The sequence below is a fragment of the Hippoglossus hippoglossus genome, chromosome 15, assembly GCF_009819705.1.
Source record: "Hippoglossus hippoglossus isolate fHipHip1 chromosome 15, fHipHip1.pri, whole genome shotgun sequence".
NCBI classification, from domain to species: Eukaryota; Metazoa; Chordata; class Actinopteri; order Pleuronectiformes; family Pleuronectidae; genus Hippoglossus; species Hippoglossus hippoglossus.
The window spans coordinates 5,468,179-5,483,649 of record NC_047165.1 but is presented as its reverse complement, the minus strand read 5'-3'; the positions used below and the strand labels follow the sequence as shown (position 1 = coordinate 5,483,649).

General features: G+C 45.4%; 2 protein-coding genes across 41 annotated transcripts in view; both read right to left on the bottom strand.

The window, feature by feature from the left end:
• camk2g2 (calcium/calmodulin-dependent protein kinase (CaM kinase) II gamma 2) overlaps window positions 1–3,350 on the bottom strand; it is a 50,921-nt gene extending 47,571 nt beyond the window's left edge. For 5 of the 39 annotated variants that reach the window (XM_034608619.1, XM_034608617.1, XM_034608630.1 and 2 more), the window contains exons 1-2: window positions 3,081–3,327; window positions 1,949–2,043 (exon numbers count right to left, since the gene is read on the bottom strand). In XM_034608619.1, coding sequence (XP_034464510.1) covers window positions 1,949–2,043; window positions 3,081–3,145 — 160 coding nt within the window. In that variant the 5' untranslated portion in view covers window positions 3,146–3,327. Of the gene's footprint in view, window positions 1–1,948; window positions 2,044–3,080 lie in introns of all 39 variants that reach the window. The other 34 variants (XM_034608612.1, XM_034608609.1, XM_034608610.1 and 31 more) reach the window with 15 other exon arrangements.
• A 7,213-nt stretch (window positions 3,351–10,563) lies between these two features.
• si:dkey-174i8.1 (arylsulfatase I) overlaps window positions 10,564–15,471 on the bottom strand; it is a 15,509-nt gene continuing 10,601 nt past the window's right edge. Inside the window, exons 4-7 of one of the 2 annotated variants that reach the window (XM_034608652.1) lie at window positions 14,385–14,424; window positions 13,572–14,108; window positions 12,684–13,016; window positions 10,564–12,589 (exon numbers count right to left, since the gene is read on the bottom strand). In XM_034608652.1, coding sequence (XP_034464543.1) covers window positions 11,506–12,589; window positions 12,684–13,016; window positions 13,572–13,885 — 1,731 coding nt within the window. In that variant the 5' untranslated portion in view covers window positions 13,886–14,108; window positions 14,385–14,424 and the 3' untranslated portion in view covers window positions 10,564–11,505. Of the gene's footprint in view, window positions 12,590–12,683; window positions 13,017–13,571; window positions 14,274–14,384; window positions 14,425–15,471 lie in introns of those variants that run through there. The other variant, XM_034608651.1, reaches the window with a different exon arrangement.

The window sequence follows — 15,471 nt, the reverse complement described above, 5'->3', positions numbered from 1 at the left end:
CCTGTTCCCTGCACACACACTCACACACTTAATATACATACATATATATATATATACATACACACATACATACACGCACATAACTTAGAGTTCCTAAGAACAAGATACTGCTCCTCCAGCTGCTAGCATGCTGTAATAATGCCCCCTGCCCTTCCTGTGTCTCTCTGTCTCCATCACATCATCTGAAAATGCCCCAATTAATTAAAAAGGTGTAAAAATCTACATTAATCCATCACTGCTGCCCTGCTGGTCAGATACTGGGCTGAATTAGAGCTGAGGAGACTGTGATGGGCAGCTTAATGATGTTATTTTATACTATGTGACTCAAATGCAATAAAGACATTAACTGAGTTAACTAAGAAAACATTTGCACATGCTCAACGACAGAAACTCAGTTTGCTGCAAGCTGAACCAAACAGTGATGAATGCTCGCCATTGTTTTCTTCTCCAAATCTAATAGTTTGTCCATCTTGACTTGTCTGAGCTTTTTTACAGATGTAAACAATTAAATTCACGAGTTGATTGAGTTTACATGACCTTAAAAAAAACAATGGCCAAATTATTCTTCAACAAAGAGATGCATACACACATTTTTCTCCCTCCCTTTTATTTAGTTCCGTCACCCTGGTGTGTGTGTGTGTGTGTGTAACAGTATACAGACAAGCCTTGTGCGCATATTGTGTCATAAGTGTGAGAACCGTTAAATAGGTGAGAAAGTGTGTTACTTATAGGTGCTATAAGTAAGAAAAGAGCAGTCACATATGTGTGTGTGTGTTTGTGAATATTGTCACCACGATTCTCACACACACACACACAAAGCAGCCTCGCTGCCAGACAGTCTCTGGGATGAAGAGTTTCACCCCTGCTGTTGCCGGGTTACTGGCTCCGGACCACTGCCAACACAGTCCTACAACACACCACACACTACACAACACACACACACACACACACACACACACGATCAAATCGCCTGGTGAGAAAAGGGTTTTAAAGCCCTTTCCTTAAATCAATCTTTTGTCTAAAAAGATGTGAGGGAGGGGACAGGAGACGGGAACAAACAGCATCAAAAGGAATGAAAATGATAAGGAGGGTTGGGTGTGTTTGAGAGAGACAGGAAGGCAGGGGGGGGGGGGGGGGGGGGGGGGGGGGGGGGGGGGGGGGATTCAGCCTGCCTCCCCTGGGAAAAGAGCAGCGCAATCAGTCCAGAACTGGCCCTGATCTGCAGCTCCCTGCATCGCTCAACCTTCTGTGGCCTTGTCTGACAGACATGGACAAACACACAGTCTGCAACACACACAGACACGCACAAACACGCACACACGCGCACCAAGACAAGATGAGACAAAGAATGGACCATTACATACATGTGCAAAGAGCGAGGGTCAAATTAACCTGCACATACACGTTTCTCCTCGTTAAAAGAGAAATGTTTTTGCTCCTAGTGGATATTGCTGAGTTTCTATGATATTATATATTAAGGTACCTTGAGATAATTCATGTTGTGATTTGGTGCTATACAAACAAAACTGAATTGAACATCTAATGAAGGAAATACATGTGTGGAGCATTTTATCAGTAATAAACTTTGTGGGTGTGTTATCATAACCAATACTATTAAAAATAAGACGTCATAAACCTGAAATATGTCGTCCTGCAAACTGCTGGAACACTTGCACATACCGTCCTTTGCAAGAGACCAACAGGAACAACAACAAACCGAAAGATGGTTCTGATGGAGCTCTCCACAGAACCTCACTGTGCGACTTTAAACCTCGGCCCTCCAGCTCTTCAGGAATCTCCCCTGACGGGACAGAGGCTCGCTGCTCTTAAGGAAATAATCGGACTGAGCAGTGTGGACAGCGGCCTGCACTAATGTCAGCTTTCAGCTTCTCAGTGACTCCTCGCCTCTAAGGCCGAGCAGCACGTCGGGACATCCCGCTGCACTCACCTCGGGCTGAGAGCTTTTTCGTGTTGATAATCTTCGCAGCATACTCCTGGCCGGTGGACTTCTTGATGCATCGACGCACGATCGAGAAGGCGCCCCTGGAGCGGAAAGAAATCAACAAGACAAACAACACAACATCCGTGAGACCACTTCAGACACAAGAAAAAGTCGGCATCACAACATTTGTGCATCACAGAGTGCACGGCTGCACCGGTCACACGCTAAGGGCACCAATCACACACACATACACCTAAAGAGAGGGGCAGAGGAAGACACATGCATAATTCAAACAGTCTGATATTCTGTGTGGGAGATGTGAGAAGGGGTCGTGGCTACTAGTGCGTGTCAGGCGAGGGAGAGAGGGCTTCATTGTGAAGAGGGAGCCTGTCATTAGCTCACAGGGGGGGGGGGTGAGCGAGGCTGCAGAGGAATGAAGGTGTGAAAAGAAGAACTGACATTTAGCTGGGTTTGCTCAGCCTGGCCCTCGCTTGGGATGTGCACACGCCTCCTCTGAACGCATCTGCACGGTTGGTGCTTGAGCGGCTCTGGCAGGGATTAGATGTTAAAGAGAGGATCACCACTGGAATGGCTCCTCTCCTGAATTCACTGCGCATCGGCAGGAAGAAATAAATAAATAAGGGGGCAACCACAGCGTTGTTTGCAGCAGCAGCAGCCCTGTCTTCGTCTCTCTTTTTCTAATTGGCTTGACATATACAGCAGCCCTGCAGTGTGCACGCACACACGTGCACGGCCGAGCTGCATGGTGGAGCTCGGAGGTGCCAGCACCACCAGCACCACCACCACCAGCACCAGTAGGGAAACGCAGAGCGACCTCCCGACGCCTGCAGGTAACACGCTGCTCAGCGGGAAGCGGCCGTTTCCCACCTGGTGGACGCAATGTGTCCAGGAGCGGAGCTGCTGCTGCCACGGACCCGCCTGCAGAGCAGCTGCCCCGGGGGGGGGCTTCTCTCCCGGACCCTCCGCTGCCCTGTCAGCGCTGGAGTGAAACCCGCACAATGGCAGCGGCAGAGGAGGAAAAACGTGCACACACACCCACACACATATATATATATACATACACAGTGAATGCAACAAGAGCCCAAGCAGCGTGCGTGCGTGTGTGTGGGTCGCTTACTTTCCGAGTTCCTCGAACAGCTGATATTCGTCAGTGAACCGGGTGCAGGTTACAATTGTGGCCATGTTGACTGGAGACAGCGGGCACGGGCACGAATACACCTCGCGCTCCGGTGGCCGCCTCGCGCAGGGTTTTTCCTTTTTTTACCGTGTGTGGAAGGGAGGAGTGCGCGTGAAGAGAGAGAGAGGGATAGGGAGAAGGAGAGAGAGAGGAGCAGGGAGTGGGAGGAGAGAGAGGGGGGGGAGCTGTAGTAACAAAGATCGTCTATTGAGAGGATGTGTCACCATGCGTTTTTTTGTTTAAATTAATGTTGGTTTAAACTGACAGTGTTTAGAAAATACGATCTTACAACTTAAAGTCCCTCGTTGCAATTCATACGTAAGTAAAAGTTGAGTATAATCAGAAAAAGTACAAAGTAAACAGTAAAGAGTAAAGGAAGGCGATACGAAGATGGACGACGTGACATGTAGCTAAAGCGTCTTGATCGCCCCCTGGTGGTTGGTTGCGACGCGGGTCATAATTCGTGCGTCTCCTGTGACCAATCATGGAAGGAGCTGACGCCGTGTTCCATTACACCTCGAGCTCGGCCCTTGGAATGACGTCACACTCAAATAACCCGAGATGGTTAGCGTTCCAGTTGCGCAGGAACAACGTGCAATTACGTTAGCCAGCAAGCCATTGTTAGCATAACCAGTTAAACCGTAGTATTAAGTCCACAGACACTAATTAGACAGGACTGTGTGTGCGACACATTTAATGGCAGAAGTGTTAATAAACAGTAAACACTTTACCTTTCGCTTCTGTTGATACACGGAGTTGGAGTAAGTGGAGACGTTGTGATCCATCTTTACTTACAGTCTACGATTAAAACTGGCAGGGGCGGAAAAGATATTTTGAAAATAACCTGTTACAAGTAAAAGTCCTTAATCCTAAAGTCTTATCAGAAAAATATACTCTAATAACTAGTAAGTCTAATAACTAAGGTTGGATTATTGACCTGCCAAAGACCTCACAAGTCCCTGATTGACTCCATATCACTAGAGCCATTTTGACATGAAAAGGTGGGTAAACACGTGTGTAACTATAATCAAGATAACGAAGGCTACGTTGAAAGCATTCGTTAATGTGATCAGTTACATTTACAGAATGTCTTTTATTATGAAAACTCTTTTAAAGGGGCCCTCAATGGATTAAGCTTCTGAGCACTTGAAGGAGCCACATGAAGGATGATTACCTTCAGTCCAAAAATCACTGGATCCTACAATTCCCATCATGCAATTTAAAATCCAATGTATACACTACATTCTGAAGCCCTTCCTGTTTGGCAAATGCCAACACTGCTCACGCTGAAGTTCATAGATTCATAACACAGGCAGTAAATTGTTCTGCAGCCATGTTTTGTCGAGCCAGAAATAATGGCAGAGTGAGACCTCCTTCTTCCTTCTCCTCGGTGCCAGTGGAGGTAGAGGAGGGATGAAAACCACGCGAGATCTGTGGCGCTGAGCTGCAGATCCAGGTTCAGTTTCACCATCTCTCCAGTTTATCTGTGAAAGCACGAGGCTGACTCCCGATCAGCTGACAGGAGCAACATCCTCGATGGCCCATCTCATGGAGTGAGGCTGTGATGCCGCAATATTTCAATATTGGCACAAAGCACCGAGCTGCATGGCCACAATCCTGCTTCGGGTTTTAAAACGCCATTATACACTGAGCCTCCCAAACAGGAGACATCCTCAAAATGTAACATCGGGAAACAAGATTCACTATTTAGATGTAAATTAAAATATAAAAGATCTGGCAACAAAAATCATATAAAAATCTTCTTATTTAACAGAACCCCACTGATATGAATAACTTCCATAATAACTCCTGCTATAGCAAAAATAATTCTGTATATTTCTTATATATAATTTTCACATATTGAACAATTTATTTAGAATATATTTATTTATTTGCTACTCATGTATACATTGATACTAGCAAAGCTTCTTCAGGAATACTACAATCATCATCATCATCATGGTCAAGCTAAATGTTTTTATATACCTGACTGATCTTTTACGCATCTTTACCTTCTCTCTGAATGGTTGGTATGAGAAATCTTAGGATGCTTCCAAAATATATTAATGCAAAAAATGATATATCAGATAGAATAAACCCAATTATAATGACAAATTACAGAGTAAAACCTCTCTCTGGTGACATTGCTGAGAACTCGTGTGCATCTGCAAGTTGTGTCAAAGGTTTACAAGTGGCTGCTGCTTCAGGGTCACAGGCCTGAGAGGCTGGAATCTGCAGCTCTGTGCTCCACTGTTACCACCCACCCGTCAAACCTGCCATTGTGCACGCAGCCCAGGACTCATCTGACAGGCTCGTCGCCGGAGAAAACACAGCAATTCAGCAATTAATAGGACGGTACCTCTGCACCCTCGCTAATTAGGCTTTCATATCAGCGCGGCTCCCTGTAATTAAGGCAGAAACTGGTTGCGCTGCTCCTGTGCTCATCGCAAACACTCATTAATCGCCAGCAAAGCTCTCTAAACACTGCTCCAGATATTCACTCACAGTTCAGAGGCGAGGCGGAGGAGGAAGGGAGGAGAGAGGCGATGCACATGGCTGCGTTTACACATGCTGAACCTACCGAGCCGCACTAATACACCGTATGATTTAACACACAGAGAGGAACATTAATCTGGGATTCAATTTCCTATTTCTTTCCAAGGAAAATTGTTAATTGACCTTTCTGTCATCTTTCAGGAAGTAGGACCAGAAAGAAAGGAAATGTTTCAAGGGCAGTTTATTGAGAATGGTGGCAGGGTTACAAACCTGAACAGACAAATGGCAGGAAGAGAATCGCTGTATAGTGAAATGAATGAGGGTGAGCCGCTTTCTATTTATAGTATGGATCTACTAACTGAACTGAGAACAGCTGTAGAAGAAGGCGGCTCATTGTCAGGTGACTGGTAGTCGTCAGAAAACTCAATAGGAGGACAGGTAAGGACAGTCAGGAGCGGGGGGGTGGATATAACAAAGTACATGTTCCTGTCACTGTACTTTTCTTTGTGCGACACAATTTCTTATATTCTTAAAAACAATCCATCATGAGAGGCTAATTGATCAAGTGATGTTTGACGCTGCCTTCTGAGAGCAAATCACTGGTAAAGGAAAAACTGAAATGGATTCAGTCCAGGACTCGGCCATAAGGCCCCTGTCACACATACACATACATACTTACTTTGAATACTTTAAGTATGTATAAAAGCAAGTACTTCCTTTTACTTAAGTTAACATAAGTTTAAGTTAGTATTCATTATCACCCTTAGAAAAGATCTTGAGTGGCTTGTTGGTCTCCTCTCACTTTTTGTAGCCAGAGACTTTCTATTCCTTTATTTTCACCCACTCTTCCCTAAAGATCATTTCAAGTCGGGAGGTTATTTTAGTCCGTCTCGAAAAATCTGCATGTCTAACAAAAGCTTGTGTTTCTGTTCTCGATGTCAACATTTTGCAGTTTCACTTTGAGTATGTGGTCCTTGCTTAATAGTTGGGTAAGGGTTCAGATTAGATTAGATTAGCTAGATCATCTTTTATATATATACACATACATATACAAAACAGAAAAAGTTGTAGAAAATCTCCATAGTAACCCAATCAGATATTGCATTCTCAAATAAGGCCCCGCTTGAAAAGTTCAGGAAGATATCCAGACTTAAGTGCGTTACTTCACGACTAAAAGCAGCTTTATTGTGCAAGAACAGCCAATCATGGACATATCAGTGTCTACGTCTACAGAAATGAAAACGTTTATTTAGGGAATAAACAATGCAAAACATATGTTTATTTTATGTTATGTTACATTTTCTTAATTCAAGTTCTATATATTTGGTTGTATTTTCATTTTTTAAATATTTATTAATAATAGTCTATGGTAAAATGATATCCTTGGTTGATAACGACGTCCTAGGAATGATGGCCATTTTATTAATTTGTTGGACCTGCATGTTAGTCAGTGATTCAAGACATGAGAGAAGAGGCACCTCCAGGCTTCCGTACATTCACACTCTGAACGGAGCTTTTCTGCATAATGAGTATTTTCACTTTTGTGAAGTGTACTTTGTCAGTAATGGTGGATGTAAAGTATCTTTCAATGCGCAACATGCTCTAAGAGCTGAAGCCGCTTGCAGCGATGATACAGTAACAGCAGCGTGAGGGGGTGACTCACTCAACAAGAATGTTTTCAACTTGGCTCATGGCTGCGCCGCGTATCTTCCTATCCTCCCTCACGCTGAACAGTAACGTCATAAGACTTTTCATGTTTTTTGACGTGTGTGTGTGTGTGTGTGTGTGTGTGTGTGTGTGTGTGTGTGTGTGTGTGTGTGTGTGTGTGTGTGTGTGTGTGTGTGTGTGTGTGTGTGTCCAGTCTTTCCTTAGCGACATCCCGGGGTCAAACCTTCCTATCTGCAGCCCATTGATTGTCATTCAGTTAATCTTTTTGCCTGTTTTAACCTTTAACAGTTTCCTTGGGAACCGTCTGTTATCACACTACAGTACATTAGAGCGGGTCTATTCTCTTTCATTGTCAATTATTAAATCATCACATTTCCCCTTGTAAGCATTTAACAGCACATCAGGGCTGTTTCAATACTTAATGGGCTGCGATTTACGATACAGGAGCCTTAAGTGAATGTGTCCCAGTCGGGTCATTGATCCCGCTCTGTCTCGCTGAGCCTCGAGAAGCGGCTGCGTTTCTACTTTCAGTGTGGAACAGTTACAGCGGGATAAGAAAATAAAGTTATATTTAAAAACTGCATCTCCATTCAACGTCACAACTTCACCAAGGAATGTGAAGATCTGAAGTTAGCCTCACCTTCAAGTGATTATCCAACAGTGGATATGACAGCTCCCACCCACATACTGGATACCACTGTGTGTTCCTGTGTGTGTGTGTGTGTGTGTGTGTGTGTGTGTGTGTGTGTGTGTGTGTGTGTGTGTGTGTGTGTGTGTGTGTGTTTGTGTGACACCTCCTCCGTGATTTATGTAAGCTGACGGTGCCTTATTTCTGCGGGCCATGACAGTGTACTGGGAATCAGATGTGTGGGCATCAAACCATTGTCTTCAACAGTTTCTCACATGTACGGGACTGTGAGGGTCTCTGAGCAGCGTCGCTACTGTGACCCAGAAGCAGTCTCATCACATCTCATCATGGAGTCTACACGCACACGCACACGCACACACACACACACACACACACACACACACACACACACACACACACACACACACACACACACACACCAGTGCTTCATTGCTCCTTGGAGTGATGCCATATCAGCCGTGGACTCAGTGCAGATGGATATTCATTGAGAGTAGAAACCCTCCAGTGGTTTGATTTCTAGTATTTCCCATAAAGATGGAGGTCACAGAAATTGCTCGAGTGTTTATGAAATGGCTTTTGTGTTTCCTCACCGAGCTGCAGCCGACAAACAACAACAAACAAAGGACCTTTTTTAGGTCTTAATTTTGATGAATATTCATGGCTCAAACTCATTTGGATTGTTGAAGCCTCATAATCGTGTCAGTCATCCGTCCTTTCATCTGCTATTTTGCTTATCCTTCGAGTTGCCACCGTATTTGCACATTTTAGCTTCGGATAAACATTTCGTTGTTTGAACTGAACAGGGATGCAGGACATTGTCCCCTATGTCCTGCATATACGTATATTACGTACGTAATAGTATTTAAATGGGATTTGTTAACTAAATAATGAAGCAAATCTACAGCCTTATCTTTTAAACCTTCATTATATCCTTAAGTTAACTATTCGACATGTGTTAGGTAGTTGCACTGATGCATTCTTCACTAAATCTGATCTAAAGGCGCCTCAGACATGTCCCATGCATGCAGTCCCCCCGGGGGAACTCTCTCCTCCCTCCTCCACGCTTCTTATTTAACCATACGCCACAGAGCTCTGAGCGAAACACAGCTAATACTTCTAACTCTGTGTTCAAATGAGCCAAAACAAGTGAGTAGGATGAAGAACAAAACAAGAGAGAGAGAGAGAGACGAGAGAAATGAGGGAGGGAGAGAGAGGGGGTGGTTTGCAGAGGGAATGAGCAAAGAGCTGAGGGACAAATGGAGGGAGGACGACAGAGAGGGAGGAAGAGAAAAGAGGAGGAGGAGGAGGAGGCAAATGTGAGAGTTGACCAGAGGGGTAAGAAACGGAGGAAGAGATACAGTTGAATATTCATTATCAGGCCACTGGGGAGAAATCTACAGTTCTGTTGCTACCGTGTGTGTGTGTGTGTGTGTGTGTGTGTGTGTGTGTGTGTGTGTGTGTGTGTGTGTGTGTGTGTGTGTGTGTGTGTGTGTGTGTGTGTGCGTGTGCTTACTGCTGATGCTCACATCCAGGAGTGAGGACCTCCTCACCCAACTGTGCTGCAGCTGCGTCCTGAACATGCTGAACGAGACCGAGCATCACCCCCGATTCTCTTCTGTCAAAGCTACGTCAGCAGCACAGCAGCAGCCTCACCAGCAGATCCATCACATCCAATCAGACGGCATGAGCCTAAACTGTGGCGTCCCGGGGATCTATCCCGAAGAAACACATCCTCACTGCTGCACTAGTGCATCTCGTGGTTTAGGTTCCTTGCCAGTGTTCATTGTTGAGGATGTAGTGTGTGTTTGTGGAGGAGTGGAGGGTGGAGAGGTGGAGGAGTGCATCCTGTCACACACCTGTAATTAGGGCCCGAGCAACAAGAGGTGAAAGCACCTTATTGTGTTTGTAAGGGTTTTAAATTTTTTCTCCATCCTTTCACACATTATTTACGAGCTTGAAGATGCTTGAAAACTTTGCACACACGTCTGATCTGGTAAAGAAAGTGATATATTTTATGGGTCATGCACACAGACATGGAGGAAATGCCCCCCCCCCCCCCCGAACAGTTTTAAATATCAAAGCTCGCAAATCCAATCTTGTCTTAAAACATGTTTGGGCTTTTTCCACATCTACATAATGCATGCATGCAGATCACAGACTGTATATAACGATGGATGCTGGCTGTAATGTAGGTCACACTCTGGCTCCTAATTACGTTAAAAGCACAAGATGGCAGTAACCACATCCAGGAAATCTTTTTGTATCGTTACATTGTTATTATAGATAGAGTAGTGTATTTTAAAGGTCAGTCATTTCTGAATCATTTCCTCCATAGTTCACCAGTTACTCTAGGGAATATAGAAATTTTCGTACAAGAAACATTTTGTCCATTTTAATGACCATTTATGAATAATTTGCCTGTTGCAAATTCCCCATTTTTGCATGTTCAGACGACCTGAAGTAAGTACTACACCAATAATTAATCTGAATTAATCACATAGAAGTACCAAATTAAGTAGATATTTCTGAGAATCATCTTGAAAATAATTGTAAATAAATAGAAAATGGTGGAACTGTAAAACAGATGCTATGGAGTGTTTTTTTTACATTTATTATTTTGTCTAGATCATTTGCATCAGATTCTCAGGATTTTAAGACACAGAATATGAGTTAAATATCGTTTTAAAAAGGCCAGGGAAGAATGATGGTGTCAGCTGCAGAGCGTTTGCTGCAGGGACTGGACATTGTGTGTCGTGGGCAGAGGAGTGGATGTGTGTAAACCCTAAGAAGTACAAGGTGACATTTGACAAAAACAACCGCCCTGGGTGTCTCTGTGTCATCAGGGTCCTCCTGGCTGATCGGGACAGGAGAGACAGCGAGGTCGTCCTCCGTCCCTTTCTTCATCTCACCATCTCTCCGGGCCTCATTTCCACTTGCACGCATTCTATCTGTATTTGTATTAATCAAACTATTCATGAACACATAGGCATACATGCACAATGACACACACACAGACACAGACACACACACACAGCTCCCTATGCAGGCCAGCGACAGCCCAAAGTCACCCTGCTGCCGTTTGGCCGCAGGACAGTGAGTGAGTCAGCTTGCTCAGCGAGCCGCACGCCTCTGAATGCTCTGCCTATCAGCTCGCCTGTTTATCTGCCGACCTTCAGCTTCTGATCACGAGTCGCTCATGTCTGTCTGACCTGCCTTGATGTCTGCTCTTCGGTATTTGAGTTTGACTCCATCTCGTTTTTTACTTTCACTCTCGTGTCTGAAACCTCCGACCCACAAATATCAAAATACGACAAGAACTTCATTCACGGCTTTAAGTCCAGAGGTGAGTTTATATTCAGGAAGTAGGAAGGTATTTTTTTAACTACTTCTGTTGCTTTTAATGTGCATAACAAGACACTTTGTGCACATCAGCCCCATTTTAAATGATACATTGCATCTCACCCCTCCACCTTTGAGAGTACAGTCATTCATAACAGGTCTTAACACTTAATACAGCCTCGTCAACACCTCTCAGTCCGATTAATAAGATATTTAGAACAGGGTGGTCCTGTGTAGACGTGATCCCACCTTTTTGAAGAGGGCTTTTAATTTGCATAACTTGCAGTGTTTAATCTTCATCATCTTTTCTTTCCTGCCACCCTCCTCCTCGCTGTCCCCTCGCTCTCCCTCCAGGCCCAGCCAGGGGCCCCATACCCCTCCATGGAGCTCGGGGTCCGCCATAGGATCATCCGGTGGATTCATGGCCGTCACAGCTGTCTGGTTGTACTCCGCCAACCTGGTCATCAGATGTTTCACCACCTCTGGACGAGCCTCTGCCAGGTCCGTCCTCTCGTAGGGGTCAGAGGATACGTTAAACAGCCAAACTGACTTCCCCAGCTTGTTACGCCGCTTCTCGAGCCTCTGCCACCGCTCTGGACCGACGGGAAGAGCCTGTGGTGGTATCCAGTCCCCGTCGCCCACATTTCCTGTCAATAGCTTCCAGTCCCCAGCCCTTATCGCAGCCCTCACGGCCGTGTCCCAGATCCCAAACCCGTTGAGTACCAGTGCTTTGTCATATGGCTCTCCGGGCTTCCTGGAGACTGGGTCAATGTTGAAGAGGATTTCGGTGCGAGGAGAGGGAAGGCCCTCGCTGATACTGCCCCATACGTCGTGACCGTCGAGGTCAAGGTGGGAGTGCAGGGCCCCTGCCAGCCCCAGTAATGTGGGATACCAGTCAGAAACGTGCATCAGCGCTCTGCTCACCACACCCTTCCTCTTCAGGAGGGGACTATGGACGAAGCCCACTGCCCTGATGCCGCCTTCCCAGTAAGTCCCTTTGCCTCCCCTCAGCGGCCAGTTGCTCCCTCCAGAGAGCGGCTGCCCTCCATTATCAGAGGAGTAGATCAATACTGAGTTTTCATAGAAGCCACTCGTCTTCAGTTGCTGAACCACTTGTCCTACCCCGTCATCCAGACAGCTCAGCATGGCTGCGTAGTGACGCCTGAGCCGATTGCCCTGGGAATCATACTGATGCAGAAAATGATCTGGTACCTGTAAGGGTGTATGGGGGGCCTGAAGGGACAGATAGAGGAAGAGGGGTTTATGCAGGTCGTGGCTCCTCAGTATCTGCTTCACTCTGGTTGGACGGAGGGAACGTTGGAAAGTTTTTAAAAGAGTCTCAAGTGTGTCTCATATATGAATCTAATTACATTTAAAGGACCGTGCCTCACCTCTCTGTGTAAAGCAGAGTGGAGTAGTTGCCCGTCATCTCCCAGGCGGGCCGGTCTCCGTCATGCAGGTCGAACCCACAAGCCTCCGCCCCGTCACAGCTCCGATAAGAGAAGTGGTCTCCGCTGCCGGTCAGCGTGCCCAGGAAACTCTGAAACCCGCGTCCCGTGGGCAGGCAGCCTGACCTGCAGAAGCCCAGGTGCCATTTACCCACCATGTGCGTGGCGTATCCGGCCTCGACCAGACGCTCCGGGAGGGTGGGAGCGTCCGGGGGCAGGCAGAGAGGCTGACGTGGGCGGATGATTGAATGCTGGAGTCCGGTGTGAATCTGGTAGCTGGGGAGGGCGAGAGAGGGAGAGTGTGAGGAGAAGATGTGAAAGAAGCTTGGTAAGATCAATACGATGACACAACAATGAGAGATTTCACAGAGGGTTTAGGAAATATTGGACACAATCGCACAGTGTTATTCATCATAAAGCTAAAATGTCTGTGAACTAATTTTACTTTTTTTAGTATACACCAGAAAACTCTTTAATCTGCATTGAATAAATATATATGTATATGTTGGTCAGTAATTCCTTCACCAAGGCCCTGTCCCCTTACGAAACCACATTTAAATTCACTAGATCTACATTTCTTATCTGGATCTGCAGCAAATTGGACCCACTCATAAATATCAGACCCCTAAAAATGGGTGATTTTCTAAATCAAGATCCATTTATCATTCTTTGAGAAATTCCAGTAATTCAATAATACAAATAATCTGGTTATTGATCTTGATAACAATATCATTTGTTTCTTTTCTGGCCTTGTACCTATTGCAACCTAAAGACAAAAAATCCTATCTAATCAGAAACTGAAAAAGTCAAAACAGTGATGTGATAACTCACCGTCCCGTCATTAGTTGACTGCGAGATGGCGAGCAGATCGGCTGGACGTAATAATTTTCCAGTTTGACCCCGTCTGCAGCCAGCTGGTCCAGCACAGGCGTGTGGATGTCTGAGCCGTGGTAGCCGATGTCTGCGTAGCCCTGGTCGTCCACCATGATGAAGATAAGGTGAGGAGGCCTGGACGCTTCCACCTCTTCCGTGCCGACACTTTCATTTGGAGGCAACGCTTCGCCCCGGCAGACGAGGCCACAGCGTAAGGTCAAACTAACGACCAGGAAAAGCACTGAGAACATCCCTCTTCTCATTTCTGGCATCGCTCTGAAGCAAATATCTACTTTAGTCTGATTTTGTCTGTATTTTCTGTTCAGCTTAGTCGGCGGTCGATTAATCTCGAGCCGGATCACCCCTGCAGACAAATGGGCAGAGCTCTGTGTGTCCGAGGAGCACGTCCAAAAGTCTTATCTGTCCCTTCAGTTTGAAATGCCTTCTTTTTCTGGGGCTTATTATTGGTTTTGTGAGATGAGCCGATGCCAGCTGCTGTGATAGGTGGAGAAAAAACTGCTCTGTCTGAGATGGAAAAGATCTTGGTACAGAGGTGTGTTTGTGTGTGTGTGTGTGTGTGTGTGTGTGTGTGTGTGTGTGTGTGTGTGTGTGTGTGTGTGTGTGTGTGTGTGGGTGGGTGGGTGTGTGTGTGTGTGTGTGTGTGTGTGTGTGTGTGTGTGTGTGTGTGTGTGTGTGTGTGTGTGGGTGTGTGTGTGTGTGTGTGTGTGTGAGAGAGAGAGACTCCCCTCTTTGCAGTACCTTGCTACATACTTCCAGGCGCCTTGTACGATGGTTGGCAAGACCAGGGTTACTGTAAATACAGTAAATACACACACACACACACACACACACACACACACACACACACACACACACACACACACACACACACACACACACACACACACACACCTTAATGTCTAACTCTTGTGACATTTGAAGTCTGAACGTTATATATGAAGCTAGAAGACTGGAAAATAGCAAACAGATAACCTGGCTCTGTTGAAATATTACAAAATCTACACATTTCAGGTTTATTAATTAATATATTTGTTTTAACCCAAACACAAACCCAACACGACAGTTGTGTCAGGGCCTCTAAATGTCTGATTCAACCCAAATATTGAAAGAACATTTTTCCACTTATCTGCAGTAATATCTTTCAACACCAAGGGTCACCTCTGACCTGCAGCAAAATGTGGAGTTAAAATCAAGATGAAAAGACTCTTTTCACAGCAAATAGATGTCAAACACAAGAATAACCAGCTGCATCACTTGTTGCATTGCAGTGCATGCAAATGCTGTAATAAAAACCACTATAGACGGTGCAGAAATATGTTTTTCTGACTTACAAGAAGCAACCATGAATAATCAGTTATAATAAAGCAATTTGTATAAATACGATCATATTACTGCTTTATGACTGTCCTGAGCGCTAAAGTTGATATTCTGCCGAGATTTCCCGTAAACTGCATGATTCAAAATATACAGTAAATCCCTAATGAAAATCTAATAATCCCTGTCGTCCCTCTCTTGCTGCTTGATGCAGCTCAGTTAATAGAGCCACCCGATTGACAATTACCGCCCGAGCCGGGGCACCGAAACCAATCCGACATCGGAGCAACATCCGGTGTCGTGATGAGAATGTGTATCGACCGCGCGGCTCTTAGCCTCCACCTCAGAGCCATCTCCTTCCCATCATGCTGAGGAAAAATCAATGCCTCAGATACAAGTCCATTTCCTACATCGTAGAAGGAAACTCATGTTGCCTCGCCCTGTGGGAAATTTCCCTGGCTTTTTGGCCACAGTAAGAGAGAAGCATGGAGAGATTGAGATCTGTGAGATGGGAACGACCAAG